Source organism: Macaca mulatta, chromosome 9 (genome assembly GCF_049350105.2).
Source record: "Macaca mulatta isolate MMU2019108-1 chromosome 9, T2T-MMU8v2.0, whole genome shotgun sequence".
Lineage (NCBI taxonomy): Eukaryota > Metazoa > Chordata > Mammalia > Primates > Cercopithecidae > Macaca > Macaca mulatta.
The window spans coordinates 24,552,917-24,580,223 of NC_133414.1; the positions used below are offsets into that span (position 1 = coordinate 24,552,917).

A 27,307-nucleotide genomic window follows, 5' to 3' on the forward strand; every position below is an offset into this window, starting at 1 on the left:
GGAGCGGCGACGGAGCGGGCGTCATGGCGCGGCTCCTCTGGTTGCTCCGAGGCCTGACCCTCGGAGCTGCGCCTCGGCGGGCGGTGCGGGGCCGAGCCGGCGGCGGCGAGCCCTGCACTGGGCCGGTACTGGGGGAGGCAGGTAGGACGCGGGTCCCGCAGGCCCCACCGCTGCCTACGGCTTTCGGCGTCATTTCACCCGCTGCACCCGGGAGCCTAAGGCCGGTCCAGGCCGGGCGCTGCCCTGGCAGGCACCCCTGCCCCCCCGCGCCTCCCCCGCGACCCGAGGGTCTGGGACAGTGGATTGTAAACTTGGTGGCGGCGGGGTGGGGACTGACCCCTGTGAGAATTCGAGGAAATGAACACATGAGCCCCCTAAATGTGCGCGTAATTGTTTTTTTTTTTTTCTTGGCGCGGGGAGTGGGGGCATAAATAGGGCTCGGGGTCCCCGACCCCTATCCGGGACTCCAGGCGAAGGCCCGCGGTCTGGGCTGCAGCAGCCCGGCCCGCGCGCCCCTGTGAAGGCCTCCAGTATTTTGCACTGCAGCCCTCTTCGTAGTTCCGCGGGCTTCCTTCCAGCATCTGAGAAGCCGGCAGTTCACACTAGGGATTCCTGGGGTGTTTCCTGCCCTGCTGTCTTCCCGTAAGTGTGTCTAAGAGCCAGGGAGACTGGGTTGATCATTTGTTCCTTCTTTAAGGTGACAGCCATTGTTAATGACTGAGACAGAGACCAGGGCGGGCGAGAGAGAGAGAGAGAGAGAGAGAGAGAGAGAGAGAGAGAGTGAGAGTGAGTGAGTTAGTTTTCTGCTAAATGCCTTTGGATCCTTTCTTGGATGTGGGTACCTGCACACTTCACCAAGCAGGAAGGAGTCACCTCAGGAGACCTGAGCTAGCTACCCCTGTATTTCAGGTCTATTTCAGGGGAACTTAGTGCCCCAGGGGATTGGCTTCCTGGGCGGTTGCCAGACTGACCCACTCTGAATCCAATTTTATATATGTTCATTGAAGATGTTCACCCAACTGATGAAAATGTACCAACTCATTCTGAGCTCTTTTTAGCCCCTGAAGTTTTCAAAATGTAGTGTTAAAAGAATACTTAACTAAATAAAAGCGTTGGCGTTGTGAAATGTTAGCTGATCCAACATGACTTCCAGCTATGGCCTTTCTAACCACTGGTGTCTCTGGCCAGTCAGTCTGATGACCTTTGTGAGCCCACTGTATGCCAAGCATTGTTTTGCTGAGAACCACAGGTAATAGAAACAGATCACAGTTACCGACGAGCTCTCTATAACCCCTTGATACAGGATGGTGGTTATAGCGGTAACTACTTCATGGCTATAATTGCTGCTGTCAGAAGCAGCCTAATGAATTGCCCTGGGATCTGAAGTTCTCCACCAACATTAAAATTTGGCCAGACACCAGTAGGTAACAGGAGCTATGTACCTTATCAGATATCCCTCCTGGGAATTTATTCGAAGGAAATAGTTCAAAAGAAGAACAAGGAGATATATGCAAAGATGCTTTAAGCACTGGTCTCTTATAAAATGGAAACTGGCTGTAACCCAAATCAGTTAAGAAATACTTACGTAAATCATGAAAATTAAATTCAACAAACTTTTAGGGAGTCATTAAAAATGATAAACAGGGAGTAGTTCTGGGATGAAGGGCTTGGGCATGAATAGATGCAGATTTTGAGTCTTGGCTCTCTGTTACTTCCTGGCTCTGTATCTGAGCTCAGGCTGCTATTGCAAAACACCGTGGACTGGGTGACTTAACCGACATTTTCTCACAGTTCTGGAGGCTGGGAAGTCCAAGATCAAGGTGGGAACGGACTTGGTTCCTGATGCAGACCTGCTTCCTGGCTTGCAGTTGACTGCCTTCTCACTCTGCGTTCACGTGACTATCTCAGGAAGGACCACTAGTGCCTCAAGGGAGCCTCACCTTTATGATCTAATGTAAAACTAATAACCTCCCAAGCCCCATCTCCAAATACCATCTCACTGGGAGTTAGGGCTTCAGCATATGGGAGTGGGGAGAGGAGCAGGGAGAATACATAACATTCAGTTTGTAACAATGTCTTTGGACATCTTTCTTGAATTTGGTAAGTTTAAACTTCAGATTTTTTTTTTTCCTTCTATCAAATAAGGCTAATGATAATAGTAGGGTGGTTGTACAGAATAACTTTTTAATTAAATATTTTGTTACAATGTTTGACACTTAGCAGGCACACAATGTTAGTTATGATTACATAAATAAGTGTAAAGGACAAAAATGTAGCTACATTTAAGTTAAATCATGGGCTTAGGGAGTGCTGAGAGAGAGAGAAATTGGGAGGGGGGAAATGAGAAGATACTGAAATGACAGTATTTTTCTCCAGTGCTGCAATTTCTCATATGCTCAGAGTGATTTTTTTTTTTCCAGGTTGATAAAGAGCAAACTGAAAAAGGAAAGTAAGAAATATTCTGGAGCAAAAACTCTGTTGCTTCAGGAAAATATTCTTTCTAGAGATAACTATGCTAGGAAACCATCCTGGGCATAGGGTTAAAACAGTCCAGGCACTGTGATGGGAGAGACTAGTTCTGCAGATCAGAATGGGCTGGGGATTCTTTTAATACCAGTTTCTGATGAGTTCCATTAGATTCAACACATTATTTATTGAAATGAAGTGGGCTTATGTGTGACAATTGGCAGTATAGCAACTGTGGCCAGGAAGGTTAGCAAAACCCGAAGAAGGCACCCAGTAGGTAACAATAGGACCAATAGTGGATTTCCTTAGGGATGAAAAAGTTGAGGCCCACCCCGTGGAACTTCTGGCCAACAGGATATATGACCTGTGCAAATCACAGCACACAGAGAGAAGGGAACTCCAAGGAATTTGAGTTTATTAAGGCATAATTCAAAGTAAAGTTGTGTAGCTATCTCATGCAATAGCAGCAATGGATAAATGTTTTCATAGTGAAGATAGCAAGAGAATGTAGAGGGAATCTGGAAAATGTGTAGCCCCCAAAGGATGAGCACGTGGTGCAGAGGACAGAAAATACCTGTACACACACACAAAAGGACACAACCAGTGTGGAAACCTCTCTCTAGCCATGGTAGCCAGAAGACTTGACTCATTCCCAAGTGAGAGAACCTATCGTGTATCTAATGCACACGTGCCTAAATTGCTGTTTGATAAAACTGCTCAGAATTTACTCATACTGCAATTTTTATTTAAACTTTGGTTGTTTTCTAAAACCCCAGTGTGTTCATTTGCTAGGGATGCCATAACAATATACCACAGGCTGGGCAACTTAAGCGATGGAATTCATTTTCATACAGTTCTGGAGGCTGGAAGTACAAGACCAAGACTTGTCCTGAGATTTGTCCTGAGACCTCTTTCTTTAACTTGGGGATAGCTACCTTCTTGCTGTGTCCTCAGGTGGCCTTTTCCCTACTGTCCCTTCCTCTTATGAGAACACCAGTCTTATTGGACCAGGGCCCCCTCTTAATGGCCTTATTTTAACATGATTGCCTCTTTAAAGGCCCTGTCTGTAAATGCAGTCACATTTTAAAGTACTGGGGATTAGGACTTCAACATATGAATTTGGAAGTTGGGGGGCAGCGAATATCGTAATTCAGCTCTTAACATCCAGGTCAAAGAAACCTCTAAAAGTGATACAGCATACATATATCCTGACCTGGGTGTACCCAACTGAGCGTTTGTCATTGTGCTATCAAAGCAAAGTCTGTGTGCCCTTGACTGAGCCTTCTAGGCTGGCAAATCTGCAGCTAAATGTTGCATAATTGGTGCTTGAACAAGAACTAGTCTAAACATTATTGCCTACCCACTAAAGCTTTCACACACATTAAAAATGGTGTAAAAGGTCCACATTGATAAGGATTAAAAGAACCATTAAAAATGGTCTTTCATATTGTACTTAGATGAAGGCTTAATTCTTTCGGTTAGCAATTTAAATACTAGTTTTATATTTTAAACTTAAAAAGAAAACATTACAGCGTGGCACTGTATCATGAACCTGTAGTCTCAGCTACTTCAGAGGCTGAGGAAGGAAAATCACTTGAGCCCGGGCGTTCAAGGCTGTAGTGTGCTTTGATCATGCATATGAATAGCCATTGTGCTCCATTCTGGGCAATACAGTGACACCCGGTCTCTTAAAAAAATTAGGGCAGAGGGAGGAGGTGGTGTCTGAAGAACAGATAGTCACTCTCTAATAGGTGTAACAAAATACAGAGGTGTGGGAGAGGGAGCTGGGAACCCAGACAAACTCAAGCCTTAGGTTCAAAGCGAAGGAAGTACCTGCTTTAAAACAGGTACTTGAGAGTCCCACTGACTTTTAGCCCTTCTCTAATTCCCACTTTCCAGTGTCAGCTACTATACTGTGCTGCCTGTTGAGTCACACTAAGGACAGTGCTTCCAGGAGACAATAGGGTTTTTTTCTAAGCCCATTCCACTTCCTCCCTGAAAGGAGATAGGCAGATAAAGCCAGCTTCACAGACTGTAAATTCCAACCTTAGTACCTGAAGTTGGTCCTCTTACCTATCCACAGGAATAATGCAAGATCTTTGCCACAGCCAAGAGGAGGGTGTTTTATCATGATGCTGTTTACTCCTTTCCTTGACAAATGTCAGTGATAGCCAGAGATTAGGTCTCACAAATTCCCCCACGGGACCAGAGTTTAAATATGGGAGGAGGAACCCAGGACATTCACTCTTACTAGCAAAGCCTGTTCTTGCTCTTTTGAGTGCCTCTGGCTAAAGCATTCCCTTTTTTCATCATTTGGGGTGGCCAAAAAGAGATAGGATCCTGAACAGAAGTGGCAAAAAAACAGACAGGAGGAGGCTTGTATTAGTTTGTTTTCAAAGTGCTATAAAGAAATACCAGAGACTGGGTAATTTATGAAGGAAGTTTAATTGGCTCATGGTTCCACAGGCTGTACAGGAAGCATGGCTGGGGAGGCCTCAGGAAACTTACAATCATGGTATAAGGTGAAGAGGAAGCAAGCACATCTTACATGGTCAGAGCAGGAGGAAGAGAGAGGGGGAGGTGAACTTTTAAACAACCAGATCTCTCAATAACTCACTATCATGAGAACGGCACCAAAGGGCCCCCATGATTTAATCACCTCCCACCAGGCCCCACCTCCAACACTGAGGATTACAATTTCACATGAGATTTGTGTGGGGACACAGAGCCAAACCATATCAGAGGCAGTCACTTGTTCCATTGTGACAAGATGGAAAAAGGGTAGATGTAGGTATTGTTAAGTGTGATGGTTTGGTAGCAAGAAGGTTTGTGGCTTTTGATTTTGCAAAAGTTGAATCTGTTGAGAGGAAGGGGAGATGTAGTAGAGACCATGGTTTGAGGAGAATGGAAAAGGTTTTTTTTTTTTTTTTAAATTTCAGTAGGTTTTTGGGGAACACGTGGTGTTTCGTTACATGAATAAGTTATTTCTGTAATGGTTATTTATCAGATTTTGGTGTATTCATCACCCGAGCAGTGTACATGGTACCCAATGTATACTCTTTTATTCCTCATCCCCCCTCACAGCCTTTCCCCTCTGAGCCCCCAAATTCTATTGTATCATTCTTATGCCTTTGCATCCTCATAGCTCAGCTCCCACTTATAAATGAGAACATACAATGTTTGGTTTTTCATTCCTGACTTACTTCACTTAGAATAATAGTCTCCAATTCCGTCCGGGTTGCTGTGAATGCCATTATTTAGAATGGTATTCCTTAGTATATATATACCATCATTTCTTCATCCACTAGTTGATTGATGGGCATTTGTGTTGGCTCCATATTTTTACAATTGCAAATTGTGCTACTATAAATGTGTGTGCAAGTATCTTTTTTCATATAATGACTTCTTTTCCTCTGGGTAGATACCCAGTAGTGGGATTGCTGGATTAAATGGTAGTTCTACTTTTAGTTCTTTAAGGAATCTCCACACTGTTTTCCACAGTGGTTGTACTAGTTTACATTCCTGAGAGTGGAAAAGGTTTAAAACACCCATTGCAGAGAAATGGGAAGACAGCTGACTGGGGAAAGATAATACTCACCATGGTTCACTGAAACCCCAGTGAGATGAGTAACTTTGAGTTTATAAGGACAACTCTCTCCCCAGGTGGGGGATTTTCTCCAGTAGTGCTTGATGGTACAGGGGTGGCCATGGAGAAGATAGTTTTTTAAATAAGCTTTTTTATTTTGGAATAATTTTAGATTTATAGACAATTTATAAAAATAGTGCAGAGTTCTCAAAACCCCTCACCCAGGTCCCCCTGGTTATCCACTGACACCATCATAGTACATTTGTCAAAACTGTCTCTGTCTTTCCTTGTTTTTCATGAACTTGACAGTTTTGGGGAGTACTCGTGGGGTTCCTTGTAGAATGTCCCACAGTCTGGGATTGTTTGATGTTTCTCCTCACAATTAAACTGGGATTATGGGCTATTGGGAAAAATCTCATGGAGATGAAGTTTCTTTCTAGATTCATGTGCTCTTCCCCATCTCTCTTCCCAACACTGAGACACACACACACAAACATACACTCACACACTCACACTTATTTATATTTCTCTTGCTAAACCATTTGAGAGTTGCAGACATCATGACACTTTACTGCTAAATATTTCAGCACGTTTCCTAAGACCAAAGACATTTTCCTACAAAACCGCAAGACGGTTTTCCTCTCAGGAAATTGAGCACCCTTGTCTAATACATAGCTGATATTCAAATTTTCTACCATATACCAACAATGTATTTTATAGCTTTTATTTTTTTTCTGGGATCTATAATTTAATAAAGGGTCACACATTGGTTTCAGTTGTGGAGAGTCCTTGCTTTCCACAGGAAAGTGAAAATTTCCCTCAATTTTCACTTATGTGATTGTTTCTTCATGAAACACAGATTGAATGTTTTCAGCAGGAAAACTTTACTGGTGATGTTGTGTTCTTTCCAGAGCATCACATCAGGAAGATAGGATGTCACCTGTCCCGCTGTTGGTGATGCTAGCTTAGCCTACTTGGTTAAAGTAGTGGCATTTTTCTTCTTTATAATTAATAAACTCTGGGGTTGTATTTTGGGAAGATGTGACTATTCTGTTCCCCAGCAGTCGAAAGGGGTTTTGGAATCCTCTGATGATTTTTACAAAATGGTGATTTAAAAATTTCTATAATATCTTCTTCATTTATTACTTGACATTCTGCAGGATAACTCTGAAGGCCATTGAGCAATAGTAATTATCACATAAATACATTTTGTTTTGTCCCCAAAGTGTCAAATATCCCAAAAATCATGTGTTAACTGAGGTATATTCCATAGGAATTTCAGATACATATTTCCATAGTAAAAAGAAACCCCTGTAGTCTTATAAACAGTATATTTAATAAAAGATACCTCCTAGGGGAGCCCTTGTGTAAAAATAATAACAGTAATAAAAAGAAAGAAAAAAAAACTTTTAATATATTAAATAGTTTAAAAACCTTTTAGCAAAATGTAAGCAATCAGCTATATCATCACTGGAAATGCAGTATTGTTCGGTATTATAAACTGGAGAGAAGATAAGTCTTTTCTTGCCGAAGGACAATTTAGGACTTTTTTTTTGTAACCTTAAATGAATTTCAACTGTAACTTCTGACATGTTTGATATATAGATGCTGGCATCACGGGCATTTAACATTTCATCTTCGGTGCCATAGTCAGATTACTAACCCTTTGGGCCTCTGTTTCTCATCTGTAAACTGAAGAGTTGGACACATTACAAAATCCTTTCCAATTCTTAATGTTGGATGATTAAAAACATTTATTATAGGAGTTGGACTTCCTACTCCCTTTGGCTAAAGAGAGTATTGCTCTAGTTACTTGGTTTATGCTCATGTGAATAAATGTAGTAATATAGATGCCAAGGCGAGCAGGAAAGAGGAAAACAAAATATGGACAAAAACCATGAAGCATCATAATAGATTATTGTAGGTCTGTTTCCCTTTCAGGACTATATGCTATGGGAGTTTCTTCTTTTGTTCCATGCAAGAAGATTTTTAAAATAGAGACCTCCCTTGACAAAGAAAATCAGAGCTATCCTTATAAACCAGCAAGGGAGAAGAGTTTAATAATCGACTAGCTCATGGTTCTTTTCTGGCCAATGCCTCAACTACTTCCGGCTAGATCCTGACAGCAACTGCTCCTCTGAAAGTCATCAGAGAAGAGAGGATCAGTTTCTATCCTTAGGTACCTGAAGGGAATTATTCCACATTCTTTCATATTTCAGCTGCCTCTTTCACTTCTATGCCCCAGGAGGACTAGAAAACTGGCTCTCTACTTCTTATTAATTTCTTATTAAATTAAATAGTCAATGAAGGCATTAGCCTTCTGGTCCCCATGAAGAATAAACTCGTGGGAGAGAGAAGAAGGGACTGGATTATTCTGCTGGGTGACAGTGCACTTAGGGAAAAAAGCCAAGGAAGAAAAGTCCATCAGGTGTTTTTGTTTTAATTTTTAAAACTCCTGTTTAACAATACAGGGTCTCTTGCAACGTGTGAGCTGCCTCTTGCCAAGAGTGAGTGGCAAAAGAAACTAACCCCAGAGCAGTTCTACGTCACGAGAGAAAAAGGAACGGAACCGGTAAGCTAAGCTGGTTTACAGTTTTCTGATTGCGTGTGTTGGCATTGAGGGGGCAGTTGGAATAGGTCCAGCTATGAAACCCAGCTGCCCAACAACACTCCTCTTCCATTGTCCCCTTCTCGGAGTGTTGATATTCATCAAGTTGTAGAAACCTGAAACTCTTCCCTGGACACATCATCTCTATTCTGACTCCTAAATAACCTTCCTGTCATTTCAATTCCGTGCACCACTATCACCTCCCCTCAGGGCCAAGTCACTGTCACCTTCTCTGCGCATGGCCATTCTTGCTCCAGCCAACCCATTCTCCACACTGCAGCCAAAGAGTTCTTTGGAAAACACAAATCTGACCATATCACTCCCCAGCTCAAAACTTTCGGTGGCTGCCCAGTGCTTTCAAGGAAAAAGAAAAGTATGAGATGACTAATAAGGTCCTAACGGCCCCTGGCTCCCACCCCATCCTCAAATCCAGCCATCTTCCCTCTTGACCCAGTACTTTGGCCACACCACCCTTGAGCTCTCACACACCCTGGGCTCCCTTCTCTCTTAGGGCCTTTGCACCCGGCATTCCTTCTTCTCTCCCATCATCCCTCCCCACACCCTCCACCCATTCATTCAGACCTACCTTGTAGCTCTCAGCCCAAATCTCACTTTCTCTGGGAAACCTTCTCCTAGCCCCCAGCTAGGCTTGCTTCTAGCAGAACTCTTCCTTCATAGCATTTGCCATCGCTGCTATAACCCCTGTCACCTAATGTGGTGGCTGGCCATAGTAGGCATCCAAAAAAATCAACTTTTGTGAATGTTGAATGACTGCCAGGTAAACGGTGCAAACATTATTTAAACTGCATTCGGCAGTCTCGGCTTTCATTCATTTTCTGAGAAAACAACCCTCAGTGGTTCCTCATTATAACATCACTTTTTACAGCACTGCATTTATCTGTGTGTCTGTGTGTGTGTGTCTGTGTGTGTGTGTACAAGTTTCTGGGGTACATGAGAAAATTTGTTACACATATATAATGCATAGTAATCGAGTCAGGGTATTCAGGGTGTCTGTCACCCGAATACAATGCATTTTTGTTAAATGTCATCCACCTACTCTGCTGTCAGACACTGAGCATATTCCTTTTCTCTTACTGTATGTTTGTGGCCTTTAAGCCACTTCTCTTCATCCTCCCCCTACCCTCTGCTCACCCTTCCCAGGCTCTGTTATCCATTTTTCTACTCGCTACCTCCATGTGTTCAAATTCTTTAGCTCTTACATATAAATGAGAGCATAGTGCCGCATTTCTTAACCAGTGGTCTTAGACCCAAATATAGCTGCTGGAATGTAGCTTTTCTGAATTGAACTTTGTTATTAGATATTTTTTACTAGTGAAGCAGATCTCACAGAGTGGACCCCAGCCCTGTGGCTTCAAGCACAGTAGAGTATGAATGTTTTTTCCTTTGTCAGCACCTGCAAAACTCATGTCACTACCCACGTGCACTGCCATTGTAATCACGGTGTCACCCTCAGTTTCTCCAATGCTAAAGTCATCAGAAGGACCAGCACATCCCAATAGAGTCTCCTGAAATGCTGGTATTTTTGAAAACTTCCTGTAGGTGGGATTTTACTAAAGCCCTCGTTGGGAAAGAGACTACATTAGCCATTTGTGTAGATTGCACAAGGGAACCACATGATACTCTGTGAGCAGTTGTATGTATTCCCAGAGTATTCTAAGCCAACCCTAATTCTCAGGTGCAGAGCCAGGCCGGGCTTGGTATGTAGAGAGAACCTAGAGATGAGCTGCCAGATGTTTAGGAAAATAAATATGTGGGCTTCTCAAACAGATGGTGCAATATACTCTCTGTATTTGGCCATTTGACAAAATGAGCATCATTCATTATTTTAACTAATGTTATAAATCCCTTTCCATGGATCCATTTCCACGTTTAACTTCTTAGAATATTGCAGAAATGTAAGCCTTCATTAGCTTTGTTCACCTAAGAGAAGAGAAATGAAACATCGAAGGTGTCTCTTTGGTGACTCTAAATTAAAATTCAGTCCCACATGGTTTTTCTTGGGCAACAGTAATACGCTAGCACTCTGCTAGACCAATGAATAAATTTACAGGCTGGCTGAGCAATAACCGAAAGTCAAGTATCAATAGAAGGGAGGTTTTGTGCGGGTCATTCTCTGTCTACTCTCCAGATCCACTCTCCACGGGATTCCCCTGCTCTGAGCTCTAGGAAGAGTGAGCAGTTCCTCTTCCCCGCAGCTACTGATTCAGTTTAGCCAGTGGGAGACACCAGTGAGATCTAAAGGTGGGATGGAGAAATCACTAGGGCCCAGCATTCTCTCTGTGGGGCTGCAGGTTGGCAGTGGCTGTGTGTCTGTATTGCAGGTGGCAGCTCTTGCAGGCAGCCCTCCCCTGCAGGTGCAGCCTCACCAGGTTCTGGCCACTCCCTCTTCCTCTGTCCCACAGGTCTAGTGGAGGCCATGGCTTCTCAAAGTCATTAGCCTAGGAGGCTTTGCCCTCACTTGTGGATTTCCATTGGCCCTGTCCGCACCTTTGTAAACAGTCCTGTGTGAAGTTATCCGTAGTCATCCCTCTTGAGTGCGTCACCTGTTTCCAGCAGGTGTGTTGTATTGACAAGATGGAATGGCAAACTGCCGTTGGTCCAGCAGACCTTGCAATCCCAGGGGAATCTGGAACGTCATTCTCTCTCTGACCCTGGCCCCTCCCTGTGCAGCCAGGCATTTCAGTTCTCTCTTCTAAGTATTCTTGAATCTCTTTCTTTTATTTCCACTGCTCTGCCTGAGCAGGAGCACACTCCAGGCCTGCATGTGTGAGGGACATTGGATTGCTCTCTGCCTTTGGTGGCATCTTGCCCCATTCCAGCTCATTCTTTACCTGAATGTCAAGTGATCTTTCTAAAAACCAACTCCAATCAGTCGTCCACCCAGTTTACAAGTTTCCAGTAGCTTCACATTTCCAGTAGGACACAGTTTAAGCTCTTCGTCACGATCTAACCAACCCCAGCTGGCCTGGTCTCACCCGCCTTCTGGCATCCTCTTTCTCCATCCTCCTCTTTGCCCTCTTCTCTCATGTGGGCCTTGCCCAAGGTGTTCTGCCTGCCTGAAATACTCTTCCATTTCCTCATTCAAAAGTCAGCTTAGTGTTGGCATTTTTCTATAATAAACAACAATCAGTTGTGCAATTTAGAATAATAAAAGGTTAAGAAATAAAAAGACTCCCCCCCACCATCTCAGATAATATCTGATACAGACAGCCTTTGTGGAAACTCCCTTCATAGTGAAGGGTACAGCGCTACCCGAACTCCATGCCATCTCTATCATAGCTGTCACCACATGGTATAAATTGTCAGCTCACATGTGTCTTCCTCCCACTTAAGTAGCAAATTCTTTGAGTGCAGAAACTGTTTTGCTGCCCACCTCTGCAACATTAGCACCCAGCTCAACCTGGGTTTATATTAGATTATCAGGTAAATACTAGAAATGAGATAGAAGCTGAGTTTAACCCTAAATAAGTTACAGGACTTGTATAAAATTGGAGAGGGAGGGCACATCAGGAAGCTAGGCAAGGAGAGAGTGGGTAGATGTCATTTCAGAAACTATGTTGGCTGAGTATTGCTTTTCATTGATTTTTTTTTTTCCTTGAGATGGGGTTTTGCTCTTGTTGCCCAGGCTGGAGTGCAATGGTGCGATCTCGGCTCACCACAACCTCCGCCTCCTGGGTTCAAACAATTCTGCTTCAGCCTCCCGAGTAGCTGGGATTACAGGTACCTGCCACTACACCCAGCTAATATTTTGTATTTTTAGTAGAGATGGGGTTTCACCATGTTGGCCAGGCTGGTCTTGAACTCCTGACCTCAGGTGATCCACCCGCCTCGGCCTCCCAAAGTGCTGGGATTACAGGCATGAGCCACCGCACCTGGCCTTCACTGATTTTTTAATTTTTATTTTGCTTACTGTGATAGCAGTTTTCTGTCACTTCCTCTGTCCAACTGCCCCCCTGCAATAATGAGATTATGTTTTGAGTCTTCCCAGGCTGTCTGGATCCTATGAAAAGGCTTTTCTAGATCAGCCTTGGAACTGGCAGTCCTGTTTTGCATGCGTGCATCTTCAGCCCAGGTGGGAAGGATGGGAAGCTTCCTCTTTTTTTTTTTGTTTTTGAGATGGAGTCTCGCTGTGTCGCCCAGGCTGGAGTGCAGTGGCACAGTCTCGGCTCACTGCAACCTCTGCGTCCCAGGTTCAAGCAATTCTTCTGCCTCTGCCTCCCGAATATCTGGGATTACAGGCATGTGCCACCACATCTGGCTAATTTTTGTATTTTTAGTAGAGATGGGGTTTCACCATGTTGGCCAGGCTGGTCTTGAACTCCTGACTTCAGGTAATCCACCTGCCTCGGCCCCCCAAAGTGCTGAGATTACAGGCATGAGCTACCATACCGGGCCAACTTCCTCTTCTTTACAGCTGCCAACTAGTGCCAGTTTTGGGAGCAGGCATTTGAGGGGACTGGCCATAAAGGACCAGCTCACTACCATTCAGATTTCTGCAGCTAAGTTTAGGGTTTTAAAGAAGGAAAACATCCAAGTGTGCCCAGATGGTAGGCTCAGTAGGTTAATTTGAAATTGTCTGTCATGCAGCTCACTGAAAATGTGCTGTTAAACTACCACAGGGAATTTGGATGTTTGACCTGTGAATGTTTTGAGTTGGGAAGCCTGGAGGGGTCTGAAGATTTCCTGAGTCAGCTTTGTCACTTGATGAGCTGTTCTGTGCTTTGGCTTTCCTCTGGCCCATAGGAGGGGATGGTGCCTGCTGCCAGGCCCTGTGATAGTGGATCTTCATAGTCAGCTTGTGCAAGGGTTGATTTTCTTTAATTTTCTTTGACAGAGGAGATGACAAAAGAAATTGGGCAAAAATGGTCTTTAAAAAAAAGTCATCAGCCGGGTGCAGTGGCTCATAGCAAGTGCCTGTAATCCCAGCACTTTGGGAGGCTGAGGCATGCCGATCACTTGAGGTCAGGAGTTCGAGACCAACCTGGTTAACACGGTGAAACTCCCTAAAAGTACAAAAATTAGCTAGGCTTGGTGGCATGCACCTGTAGTCCCAGCTATTCGGGAGGCTGAGACAGGAGAATCACCTGAACCCAGGAGGCAGAGGTTGCAGTGAGCTGAGATCATGCCATTGTACTCTAGCCTGGGCAACAGAGTGAGACTTCATCTCAAAAAAAAAGAAAAATCAAGTTTGAGAAATAACATTTAAACAAATATTGACTTGGCTCATTCATTGACTTGTCTCCTGTTCTCCTCTCAGAATACCTCTGAAAACTTGCAAACCCTGTAACTCACAATGAACACAGTAATTTCATCTAAGTAGTAACCTGGGTTGGTGGGGGGAGAATCTAGCTCATTATTTAACATTTATTAAGTACACTGTGTCCTAAACATTATGTGAAGCATATTAAAGGCAAAATCCCTGATCTCACTGAACTATGCTTTTTATGCATTTATATTCTGTCTTTAACTGGAGATTTCAAAGTATGTTAGACAGTAGACTGGATTCCTGTTGTATTAACTCTTCTAAAAGGGAGAACGAAATCTCACACAATCACAGAGGACAAGACTCTGTTCTCTTGCTTTTTCACCAACTTTGATGCTCTTGGATGAAAAGTCCTGTATGAATACAAAGATTATCAATGTCATAATTTGCATATTGGGTGCAATAAAGCCCCGGCTGTAGATACATCTGCAGGCTGCTTCATTGGGTGCATTATAATTTTCTCTCTGGCGTTATTTGCACTTCGTCAAATTAGTACAGAAATTCCTTGATTTGGGGACTTACCCAGGATTTAAATCTGCTGTATCATCTCCTGCCAGTAGTATGAGAAATCTGAACGTGACATATCTAATTTACTTTCAGCCTTTCAGTGGGATCTACCTGAATAACAAGGAAGCAGGAATGTATCATTGCGTGTGCTGTGATACTCCACTCTTCAGGTAAGATAAAGAATCGAGAGCTACGGAAGGAGAGCAAACCTCCAGGTTCTTACTGCTGTGTTTCATTTGAGATCTTGGATAAATAAATACCCATAATACCCATTTTGTTTTTTAAATTGCCCTTCTCATTTTGCATTGTTGCTGTAAGGAGAGCTATTCATATGAGATACTTGCCTGTCTTGACTTTTATTTCTAGCATTTAGAGCCATTAACAAGACTTCTTAGCTTATATTCTTCCTTCCTCTATCCTCAAGAAATAGCAAGGAAATAAAACTTGGTGGGTACCTTATGATAAAACTATTAGAGTTTTTTTTTTTTAGAGGGAAAGTATTTAAAGAAATCTAAACCATGATTATATTTGCTGGGCCATGTGATTAAAACTCTCTCTCTCCCAGGGAAAATGGGTTTATAATTTAATTTAGGAAATGTAGAATTTTATGAGGATAGATTCCCCACAATGCTTGACAGTAGTGAATACCATACCCTCTTCTATATAGCTAAAAGTAAATTTAATTGTCCCTTGATTTCAAAGCCTCTTTTAAGTCAATCAGGATCTGAAATCTCTCAACAAAGGCTTTTTTGTTTAGACATGCAGGAAACAGTCTTAAAAAAAAGTAGATTCGATGGAGAAGAAAGGAAAATATCTTTGAAGTCCTATTTTTCAGAACTTCAAAGATGTTTTCCTTTCTTTTGCATCAACCCTAAATTAGTTTAGAATAAAATATAAATCAAGCCAGCTCTGTGCATCACCCATTAGGCAGTGCTTCCTTCTGTCCTCTGGGCTTTGAGCAGTCTGGGCCTTCCTGCCCGACTGGCTGCTAATGTGGGCTGCGTTAGGAAGCCGGACCCGCCTGCAAGGATGAGGAGCGATTAGCATCGATTTTCCTCCATGCTCACAGATGGGCAGGCCTTTGCCCAGATGCATTCACATTGGCATGGGGGAAACTAGAAGGAGGTTAATTTTTACACAGTAAAATGTGGGACTCAGGTTTCTGAGACAATAGTTATTTCTTGACGTTTGGTTCTGTTAAAGAGGAGAGGTAGGACTTTGAGATGGCCCATGAACTTTAAGCCATAGAACCATGCTGCCAGCGTGTCAAAGGCTCCCTTGTTACTGCAGGCACCAGGCAGTGCTCTGTCTCCCTCTTCACACAGTGAATACAGAAGATAAATCATCCTTGCAAGAGCATTCTCCTAAATCATAGTCTTCACTCTTCCCCTTCCTTGATGTTCCGGTTTCTGCATCTGAAAAAGAAGGGGCCTTCTTCCCTTCCTTTCACCTTGCAGGCTTAGTTGTAGTGTCAGAATACTGGAACCAGGAGGGTCCTGAGTCCAGAGCACAAACCTCTGTCCAGTAGAACTTCCTGTGGTGATGGAGATGTCTGTATCTGGCCATGTGGTAGCCGCTCATCACATATGCTTGTTAAGCACTCAAGATGTGGCTAGCATGGCTGAGAAGCTGACTTTTTCAATTTAATGTTAATTAATTTAAACTTAAATTTAATGTTAATTAATTTAAACTTAAAAGGCCACATGTGGCCAGAGGCTACTATATTAGCACAATGCTAGTTCAAATTAAGGAGGTTAAGTGACCAACCCCAGGTCCTGGAGGTTGTGAAAGAGTCAAGACTAATAGGAAAACCAGCCGATTCTCCAAAAGCCCACTGACCAAGTAGCCAGTTTAAGGGACTGCCAATTCACCAACCTTATTTGTTTTTGTGTAACCATTTAGTTTCAGTTGAAAAGTTTCCATTTTGCATTCTTAAAGACTTCTGAGTTTGTTTCTGTTCTTCTTTCTTGTTGCTGCTACTGCAGCTGAAGGAAACAATATATTCCTGAAGATTATTTATGTTCCAGAATATACTGTTCTTAAAGATGCACTCATTTATGGGAGAGGCAGTAGAATGGTTAAGATTGCCAAGGTATATATCCTGGCCCCATTGCTGTGTGACCTTGAGCAAATTTCTTAACCTTTCTGATTTCCTCACTTCTAAAATTAAGATAATAGTAACTAATTCATAAGGTTGCTGGGAGGATGATCTGAGTCATGAGTTAATACATGAAAAAGCATAGAGCGATGCCTGACATGCCTGACTCAGGCCAGGCAGTTGCTGCAAGTTAGTAATGATTTTTTTTTTTTTTTTTTTTTTTGAGATGGAGTCTCGCTCTGTCATCCAGGCTGGAGTACAGTGGCGTGATCTCGGCTCACTACAACCTCGGCCTCCCAGGTTCAAGCGATTCTCCTGCCCCCCGAGTGGCTGGGATTACAGGCGTGTGCCACCACGCCCGGCTAATTTTTTGTATTATTAGTAGAGATGGGGTTTCACCATGTTAGCCAGGATGGCCTCGATCTCCTGACCTCAGGTGATCCGCCCGCTTTGGCCTCCCATAGTGCGGGGATTACAGGCGTGAGCCCCCGCACCTGGCCATAATGACGTGTTCTTAAGCAACAGAGCCCTCTTAGGGCTGTATACATGAATGTGCTTTTGATCCTGAGGAATTCTGGAAGATATATTCTAATTAATGAGAATATACAAATGCAGACTATATTCCTGAGCCTTCTTCCTGTTCAAGAGGAGTTTTAGAAATACATTCTTGTTTTGCCTCTCATTTTTCTTCTCTTTCTGTCTCTGGTCTCCAGTTTCTATAGTAGGAAGCAGAGGTACAGAAAAAAAAAAAATTCCTTCAAATGTTTGTGTAGAATGAAAGTGAAGGGAAAGTTGGTCAACCAAAACTAAGTAGTTCTTTTAACAAGTAAATGCAGGGCCGGCTCCTTTGAGCTGCCTGCTCCAGCTCGGCTGCTTCCTGCCTGGGACCCCCTTCGTGCTGTGCTGGCCTCCTGGGATCTGCTCAGCCCCACTATTGCTAATTGAAATTCCACTTATTTTTGGATCCCAGATTTACCCTGAAACCTCCTCTGATAGCACACACTGTGGGGTTTTTTAAAAAATCTGCTTCAAATTCCTATTTATCAGTATCACACAATTTAGGACCTAATTATTCTCCTATTGGTTCAAGTATTTTATTTAGTTAAGGAGAGAAACTTGATTAGCTCTTGAGCCCCTTGGCCATCTTATCCTTCTTGGACAAGCCTCATGGAAGTTGCTACGGGTTGAATTTTGTCTCCCAAAAAGACATGTTGAAGTCTTAATCTCTGGAAACTGGGAATGTGACCTTATTTGGAAATAGGGTGGCTGCAGGTATAATTAGTTTAGATAAGATCATATTGGAGTGGGGTCAGCCCTAGTTCCAAAATCACTGCTGTCCTTCTAAGAAGAGGAGAAGTCGTCCAGACAGAGAGGAGACAGCCATGTGAAAACGGAGGCAGAGGTTGGTGATCTGCAGCTATAAACCAAAGATTGCCTACCTTAGAAGGTAGGAAGAGGCAAGGAAGGATTCCCTAGATGCCTCAGAGCCCTGCGGACACCTTGACTTTGGACTTCTATCCTCCAGATTGTGAGAGAGTCCCACCCATTTTGTGGTATTTTGTTGTAGCCACCTTCAAACAGATACTTAGATGCTCCATAAGTACTTCTTGATTGGTTGATTAATAATATCCGTCCTGCTGCTTAGAAGCCATAGCAGTGTTGGGACTATCAGAAGCTGTGGTTATGGGCTGGGCATGGTGGCTCACGCCTGTAATCCCAGCACTTTGGGAGGCCAAGGTGGGTGGATCACTGGAGGTCAGGAGTTCGAGACCAGCCTGACCAGTATAGCGAAATACTGGCTTTTCTAAAAATACAAAAATGAGCTGGGCGTGGTAGCACACGCCTGTAATCCCAGCTACTGGGGAGGCTGAGGCAGGAGAAGAGCTTGAATCCAGGAGGTGGAGGTTTCATTGAGCTGAGATTGAGCCACTACACTCCAGCCTGAGTGACAGAGTAAGACTCCATCTCAAAAAAAAAAAAAGAAAGCAGCTGTGATTATGAAATCACTGTGGAAATGTGAGGGAAGTGGCTGCAATTTCTTGAGCACTTACATGCCCGACACTGGGCTCCAATGCTTTGCAAACAATCCTCACCTTCCAATAAGGAGCTATGAAAACCCCCATTTAACAGATGTGAAAACTGAGGCTTAAAGAATTTAACTAACTTGCTCAAGGTCACTTATCTAGTAAGCCATAGTGCAGGAATTTGGGTTCCACTGGAGCCTGTACAGTGCACTCTTCTTGAGAGTGGAAAGCACCCCAGCAATGAAGAAGCCCTCTGGACATGTGGCAGGTGCCATGTCCAGGCTCTTCATGTGCATCATTTCATCAGACCTCTTGGCAGCTCCCCATAGTGCTGTTATTATTCTCATTTCATGTGAGGAAACTGAGAGGAAGATGAAATAACTTGTCCAGGGTTCCGCGGTTTACAGGTAGCCAGCCAAAATATGACCTCACAGTTTTGGACTCCAGAGCCCACATTCTTCACTAGCTGAGCTTCCATTAAGCCACGTGGGCAGCACCGTTGACATAGGTGCCATCGCCTTCTGGTGCCTGCTTTCTGAATTACAGGTGTAAGTTTCTCAGAAGACATAACCAGTCTCTGATGGTGATCCCGGCCAGTGTAACTCATGAGTTCCCTTTCCAGAGCCTTGTTGCCAGCCTCATCTGCCAGACTTACCGTCATTCTCCTCATCATCCTATAGTTGTTGGAATGAGTTTGGTGCACAGTTTTTGAGAGCTTCTGCCTCTCCAAATCAGAGACCTTTAATCAAAGGTATCTGGGTCAAGAACACTTTCTAGCATGTGTTGCCACACTCCTAGGGACTCCAGACTCTCATTTCGCTAACTTGGAATGAAGTGACATTGTCCCCCACTGCCACTTCCTCTCCTCCTTCTCTCCTTCCTTCTCCCTTTCTTCTTCCACATAAGCCTATTGGGAAAGTGTTTATTAAAATCTATTGTGGGATCACATATTTCACGATCATAAATCTTCTTAAAATAAGAGGAAACAGAGCCTGATACTAGTTCACGTTTTACATAACGTCCTGATGTCTTACGCACCATGGGTAACCAAGTAATATTGTTAAAAACCTTTTGTGTGCCCCATTCCCTCAAAGGAATAGAAATTCTTCTAAGAGGTTAGGGCTGTCAGTTATCACCAAGTGCCTGTGCTGTTGGTTTGGGAACTGTGGAACTTCCAGAAATCAAGGAAAACCAAAGCAAATAAAATGAAACAAAGTAAAAATCCCATAGAGTATATGATTCAGAATGGTTTTAGTTCTTCAAGGGCAAACCTTACAATCTGCTAATCACTTAAATATGTATATTGGAATTTCTGATTGGCTTTAATATTTTGGTTCCCAGTCTTAACTTATATACGTTAGGCCTCTCATATTACTAGGTAAAATCTCCAGATTCTGCTAATTGCATCAATAAAGGTTTATTGTTTCCCATAAAATGCTTTAATGAGTTTTTATTAGTCGTAGGTTCATTTATTTAAAAAATTTTATTGTAGTCATAATTCTCCATCAAAATTCATTTAATGATCACTAGTTTATATATAATGTTGAGGATGGAAAGACTGGGATTAAAAGATACTTAATGATGTTTTTCCCTGAGCAGAGTGGTCAGATGAATGTTTTCGAACCCTTGGAAGAGGATTGCAAAGAACCTGACCTGAATATGCAAACACTTCTAGTTGGACCCACAACTGCTCACATTTCATAGATTTCTGGTATTAATAATAAAAAAATTAAAAAATAGCTACTAACTTATGTGCCATGTGTCAGGTACTATGCTAAGCATACATACAGAAAGTGAGGTGATAATTCCATTGCTATTGTTAGCTTTTAAAAAATCATACAATCTATAAATGTAGAAAAGGAGACTTTATTTCTTCTAAAGGGTTACTGTCTTCAGGGTGGCCATCCCACAGGCTGGAAAGCGAGCTCCCAGCCAAGCGCAGACGCAGGCACTCGGAAGGGGGAGCAGCTGGGGTAGGAGCTTTATGCTGAAGGGTTGGCTAAATATACCTATTTAACAGATCACAGGAGGGGTTATGAAAATTCGTGAAGATGGTCCTGACATATGCATATTGAACAGACATGCATGTAACACATGACCTATGTTTATTTGGGGGTAGAAACTTAACATTTAAATGTATTACAATTAGGCCCTGTACATCAAAAGTCTTTCAGGATATGAAGGCCCGCAAGTGCACAGCCTCTGTAAACCATCCAGAACCAGTTCATGGTCTTTTAATCAGGAGAAAGTTACTAAAATCAGTCTCTTGTGAAATCAAAGCTGTAGTTATGGCTGGTGGAACAGAGGGTCTCAGCTAGTCACTGTCTGATGGAAGATGAGCTGCTTATCTCAAGGCCAGTGATTGTTTAGCTGCTAGAGAAAAAGAAAACCCTTGTGGCAGTTATAACAGAGTTGATTCTTTAAGTGTAGGGGGGTGTGACTTCACCCTCGCCTGGCATGGCCTTAGGTCCTGTTTATAATGTGGTATATTATTGCCACAAAGAGTCCGTTTGCCAGTCTTATGATCTCTATTTAAACATCAGTGCTGGTCATTTGTTGTGTCTAAACCATGAGAGGGAGGGGGTATAACGAGGTGTGTCTGACCTCCTGTCCCATCATGACTGGAAACTCGGTTTAAAGGTTTTTCTGGAGTCCCCTTGGCTAAGAAGGGCTCTATTTAGTCAGTAGGTGGCTTAGAACTTTTTTTAGTCTATGCTTATCTATAGATTAGGACACTGAGGCTTCAAAAAATTAAATGACTTGCCAAGGTGACATAGATGTAACAGACAGATCCCAGATTCACACCCAAATCTTTCAGAAATCAAAGCCTTTCCTCCTAATGGCTATACTTGTGGTTCTCAAAGCCTAGTCTGAGGACCCCAGAGATTCCTGGGGGGGACTTTTCTAGGGGCTTTTCCAACCACACTTGAGGCCACTTGAGGCCACATCCTCTTATACCTCAATCAAAACAACATAGCAACAGACTGAATCCAGAGGAAGATTCAGTTGTCTTTTTTTTAAGCCAGACGTTAAAGAGCCTTGCAAAATTGTAAAACAGTGCAACTCTTCTCATGAAATGTTTGTTTCATTTAGAAAAACATAATTATTTGTCATAAATATATGTGATGTTAACATGTAATAAATTTATTTCACGTTGAGCATTTCTACTCTGAAAATTCAAAATCTGAAATGCACCCAAATCTGAAACTTTTTTATTTTTTGAGACGAGTCTAGCTCTGTTGCCTGATCTCCACTCACTGCAACCACCGCTTCGTGGGGTCAAGATATTCTCCTGCCTCAGTCTCCCGAGTAGCTAGGACTATAGGCATGCACCACCATGCCCAGCTAGTTTTTCTATTTTTAGTAGAGAGGGGGTTTCACCATGTTGGCCAGGCTGGTCTCAAACTCCTCAGCTCGGCCGGGCGTGGTGGATCACGTCTGTAATCCCAGCACTCTGGGAGGCCGAGGCGGGCGGATCACGAGGTCAGGAGATCGAGACCATCCTGGCTAACACGGTGAAACCCCGTCTCTACTAAAAAATACAAAAAATTAGCCAGGTGTAGTGGCGGGCGCCTGTAGTCCCAGCTACTTGGGAGGCTGAGGCAGGAGAATGACGTGAACCCGGGAGGCGGAGCTTGCAGTGGGCCGAGATCATGCCACTGCACTCCAGCCTGGGCGACAGAGCAAGACTCCATCTCAAAAAAGAAAACAAAAACTCCTGAGCTCAAGTGTTCCACCCACTTCCACCTCCCAAAAAGCTGGGATTATAGGTGTGAGCCACCATGCCCAGCAAAATCCGAAACTTTTTGAGAACCAACATTAGACTCAAAGGAAATGCTCATTGGAGTATTTCAGATTAAGGATGCTTAACCGTCAAGTAAAATGCAAAATCCAAAAAGATCTGAAATCCAAAACACTTCTGGTCCTAAGCATTTCAGATAAGGGACACTCAACCTATATTAAAAAAAAAAAATTAATGCACGTTTTTAAATTCTCAGTTATAATTTATAACTTGTTAAATGTTGGCATATGTAACTCATAGACAAAAGCTCTCAGCAATCCCTATTAATTTTGGGGACACAGAGGGAACGTGAGGGGTGCTGACCCCAAAATGTTTGAGAATTGCTGCATCACACAGTTGTTTCTGTGGGAGTTTGTGCTGTCAGCTAGGCTTCCTTCTGTGGGTGGCAAGTCACCCAGGTGCCGAGGCAAGAGACCGAGGGCACGAGCTGTTCCAGTATAATAAAATATATAATATAAGAATAGTTATACTAGATATAGATAATAGATTATATATGAATATCATTAATCAGTAGTTTGTAGCGATTACTCTTCATTCCAGTATTACAATAATCCTCCCTCTACAATCATAACCTAGGAGCAACCAGGTCATACAGAGATAGGAGCTGAGGGGACATAATGAGAAGTGACCAGAAGACAGGAGTGTGAGCCTTCTGTTATGCCCGGGCAGGGCCACCAGAGGGCTCCTTGGTCTAGCGGTAATGCCAGCATCTGGGAAGACGCCAGTTGCCAAGCGGACCGTGGTCTAGCGGTAGCGTCAGTGTCAAGGAAAAACACCCGCTACTTAGCAGACCGGGAAAGGGAGTCTCCCTCTCCCCGGGGGAGTTTAGAGAAGACTCTACTCCTCCACCTCTTGTGCCCGCAGTTATCTGTCTCCCTGTGATGCTGTGCTTCAGTGGTCACGCTCCTAGTCCGCCTTCATGTTCCACCCTGTACACCTGGCTCTGCCTTTTAGATAGCGGTAACAAATTAGTGAACGTACTAAAGGTCTCTGATATGCAGAAATAATGGCATAAGCTGTCCCTCTCTCTCTCTCCTCTCTTTCTCTCTGCCTTGGCTGCCAGGCAGGGAAGGGCCCCCTGTCCGGTGGACACGTGACCCACGTGACCTTACCTATCATTGGAGATGGCTCACTCTCCTTACCCTGCCCCTTTGTCTTGTATCCAATAAATAAGAGTGCAGCCTGGCATTCGGGGCCACTACTGGTCTCCGCGTCTTGGCGGTAGTGGTCCCCCAGGCCCAGCTGCCTTTTCTTTTATCTCTTTGTCTTGTGTGTTTATTCCTACAATCTCTCATCTCCGCACAGGGGGAGAAAAACCCACCGACCCTGTGGGGCTGGACCCTACATCCTTCTGTGTTCATTGTCTAGGGATTTCATTCTTTGCCACTTTTCCTTCTTAGTTTGTTTTGTTCGTTTGTTTTTTGGCTGGGTCTAACATTCAGTTCTTCTCTTTCTTCCTTAGAGAGAGAGCCATTTCCTTGCCACAGCAATTTTTGAAGTCTATTTTCCCAGTGCCATTTAAGGGAGCTTATCCATCAGAGCACTGAGAGGGTGGGTCTTTGGTGAGTGGACTTACCTGCTGTCCTTCTTCTCCATGTGCCAGCATCATGAGTCCTTGGGAGACTTCTGGAGGGCTAGGTTTCACTGCAGTTATTGATGCCAGGTACCCGGGCGTATTAATTAATCATCATCATCATCATCACCATCACAGCAAGAATTCTGTGTTCAGCCCTGTGCTAAGCTTTATATCACACTTCACAGAGTTCCCCTCAAATCCTCAAAACAGCCCTGTAGTGTAGATACTATTCCCATTTGCTAGGTGAGCAAACTGAGGCTTCAAGAGCTGTGGTTTCACACAGCTAAGAAGTTGCCAGAGGCAGCTTTTGAATCCCTGGTCAGGCTTCTGTGTTTAGATAACCTGAAATTCCTGTTGCTAAGCATGACTTTCTCATCAGACCTTACACTTCCGTGTTGCACCAAGATGATGATGACTTCCTCCGACCATTAGTATTTCGTTTTGATTTCTCCTTTTTTGACATTTTCAACACATGGGCTTGATCTGTGTTACCTAATATGCAACACAGTTCACAAAGCACCATGTGTTTTTAGATCCTTGTTGGACATCCAGAAAGAAGGCTTTAGCATCAAAGGATCAAGAAGTCCTTTCACTTTGAGAGGCAATGGCTTCAATAGTGAAGGTGCAGTGTGGACGATTCCCGGGGGACTGACTGTCACATAGCTGGGTGTGGGATCTGGCAGAGGAGAGTTGAAATACATCTTGTTCCCTGGAACAACACGTTGGAGCATGAAACCCTCTTGGCATGTTAATGACAGTGTCATTAGCAGCTGTAGTATCATTTATGTCTTCCACAGTTCTGAGAAAAAGTACTGCTCCGGCACTGGGTGGCCTTCGTTTTCCGAGGCCCATGGTACGTCTGGCTCTGACGAAAGCCACACAGGGATCCTGAGACGTCTGGACACCTCGTTAGGATCAGCTCGCACAGAGGTCGTCTGCAAGCAGGTGAGATTTCTTATTTTGTTTTACTTTCCCTGATGCTGCCCCAAGTGCCACAAACAGCTCCCTTGTTCTTGGCAAATCTGGTGTCCTTTTCTAGGGGTACTTTTGTCTTCAGAACACGTGGGATTCCCTTTTTGTTTTGTGTTGTTTTGAGACAGAGTCTCGCTCTGTTTTCCAGGCTGCAGTGCAGTGACACGATCTCAGCCCACTGCAGCCTCTACCTCCTGAGTTCAAGTGCCTCAGCCTCCCAAGTAGTTGAGATTACAGGTGCCTGCCACCACACCCAGTAAATTTTTGTATTTTTAGTAGAGACGGGGTTTTGCCATATTGGCCAGACTGGTCTCAAACTCCTGACCTCAAGTGATCCACCTGCCTCGGCCTCCCAAAGTGCTGGGATTACAGGCCTGGGCCACTGCACCCAGCCCAGAACACATGGGGTTTCTACACATGACAGTAATGATCACTCTCTCCCTTCTGGGCACTGCGAGAAAGAGAAAAGGCTTCGCCAGCTTCTCTCTAATGTGGCTGTTCCTGGTTCTAGCCTTCCATAGAGATGAGAACAGAGGTAGGATCTTCACCTTCTTTTGAGCAGGGATAAGGAGCAGGAAGCCCTTATCCTGCCATAGTGGCTGGCATCTCATCTTTGACTTACCCAGTGTGGCTGGCACCTCCATCTCCCCAACCTTCTTTTGCACCCTGCAGCATGTCACTGGCCGGCAGAGCAATGCTGCGGGTGACATCACCATCTGTGCCTTCTGTGAGCCCAGTAGGAGAGAGTGGCTTAAATCCAGATCACAAATTCATTTTGATATCCTTAGCTGCTCACGTTTTCTGACTCATGGGTTTTGTAAAACACTAGAGGCAAGCTGATTAAGATAGCGTGGTTTTGCCTTAAGTGATAAATAATAATAATACACTGGGTACTACAATATTATTCAGTACTTACCCAGGAATTATGTTAATGCTTTGCGTGCAATATATCAATTAATTGTCCCCACCGCTCTCTTATGTAGGTATGATAATTATCCCCATTTTTAGATGAGTAACTCTAAAGGCCCAAATTTAATAACTCGCTCACATCCTATTGATAAAGTAAAACTATTTACCGTGACTGTGTTCTGCTTTCTTTCATTTCTTAATTTAATTCGGATGCAATAGACTTTTCTCCTAACACAGATGTCAGACTCCAGAGTGGAGTGATTTTGGGGGGGTTCGTCTGTCTGGTTTTACATAAAGAGCTTTGTTTGCATTTGGAGATGACAGAGGCTTCTGTCCTTTGCAGTGTGAGGCTCATCTAGGTCACGTGTTTCCTGATGGACCTGGACCCAATGGTCAGAGGTTTTGCATCAACAGTGTGGCTCTGAAGTTCAAACCAAGGAAACACTGACTGTCTTCAAGAGTCCCGTTCCCTTGCCACCCCTTCATGCGCACTCTCAATTTCCATAATTCACTTGAATGACTTGCTTTGTTTGCAATAAAACTGGCCTGAGTTTGCTGCTGTCTCCAGCGAGTCACTGCTTCTCTTAATTGATTTACCTGGAATCAACTTAATCCTGTGTGTTAGGCTGTTCTTGTGTTGCTATAAAGAAGTACCTGATCAGGGTCTGGGAGAATTTGGAAAAAGAAAAAAAAAACTAGAAAAATAAACAAAATTAAAAAGAAAAAAAAAAGAAATAACTGAGACTGGGCAACTTATAAAGAAAAGAGGTTTAATTGACTCACGGTTCTGCAGGGTGTACAGGAAGCAAGGTGCCAGCATCTGCTTGGATTCTGGGGAGACCTGAGGGAGCTTTTACTCATGGCAGAAGCTGAAGGTGGAGCCGGCATCTCACATGGCAGAGCAGGAGCAAGACAGAGTGGCAAGGAGGTGCCACGTACTTTTAAACAGCCAGATCTCTCAAGAACTCACTCACTGTCACCAGGACAGCATCAAGCCACGAGGGACCTGTTGGGAGCAAGCCCCCCCAAAACTGGCCATAAGTAAATATCTGCAGCAATGTAACATGCTCATAATGGCCATAATGCCCAAGCTGGAAGGTTGTGGGTTTACAGGAATGAGGGCAAGGAACACCTGGCCCTCCCAGCGTGGAAGACCGCTAAAGGCATTGTTAAGTCACAAACAATTAGCATGAGCGATCTGTGTCTTAAGGGCGTGTTCCTGCTGTAATTAATTTGGCCCATCCCTTCGTTTCCCTTAAGGGATACTTTTAGTTAATTTAATATCTATAGAAACAATGCTAATGACTGGTTTGCTGTTAATAAATACGTGGGTAAATCTCTGTTTGGGGGTGTCAGCACTGAAGGCTGTGAGACCCCTGATTTCCCACTTCACACCTCTATATTTCTGTGTGTGTGTCTTTAATTCCTCTAGCACTGCTGGGTTAGGGTCTCCCCGACTGAGCTGGTCTCGGTAG

The 27,307-nt window shown here is 43.7% G+C and overlaps 1 protein-coding gene across 2 annotated transcripts; it reads left to right on the plus strand.

The window, feature by feature from the left end:
* Positions 1-27,232, plus strand: MSRB2 (methionine sulfoxide reductase B2). 2 transcript variants are annotated; one of them, XM_028826059.2, is made up of 5 exons: positions 1-141; positions 8,524-8,624; positions 14,545-14,621; positions 24,749-24,896; positions 26,626-27,232. In XM_028826059.2, the coding sequence occupies exons 1-5, from the start codon at positions 24-26 to the stop codon at positions 26,875-26,877; spliced, it is 696 nt and encodes a 231-aa protein (XP_028681892.2). In that variant the 5' UTR covers positions 1-23; the 3' UTR covers positions 26,878-27,232. The 2 variants fall into 2 exon arrangements, with proteins under 2 accessions (XP_028681892.2, XP_015002099.3); XM_015146613.3 differs by lacking the exon at positions 26,626-27,232 and adding an exon at positions 26,176-26,395.
* The last annotated feature ends 75 nt before the right edge of the window (positions 27,233-27,307 follow it).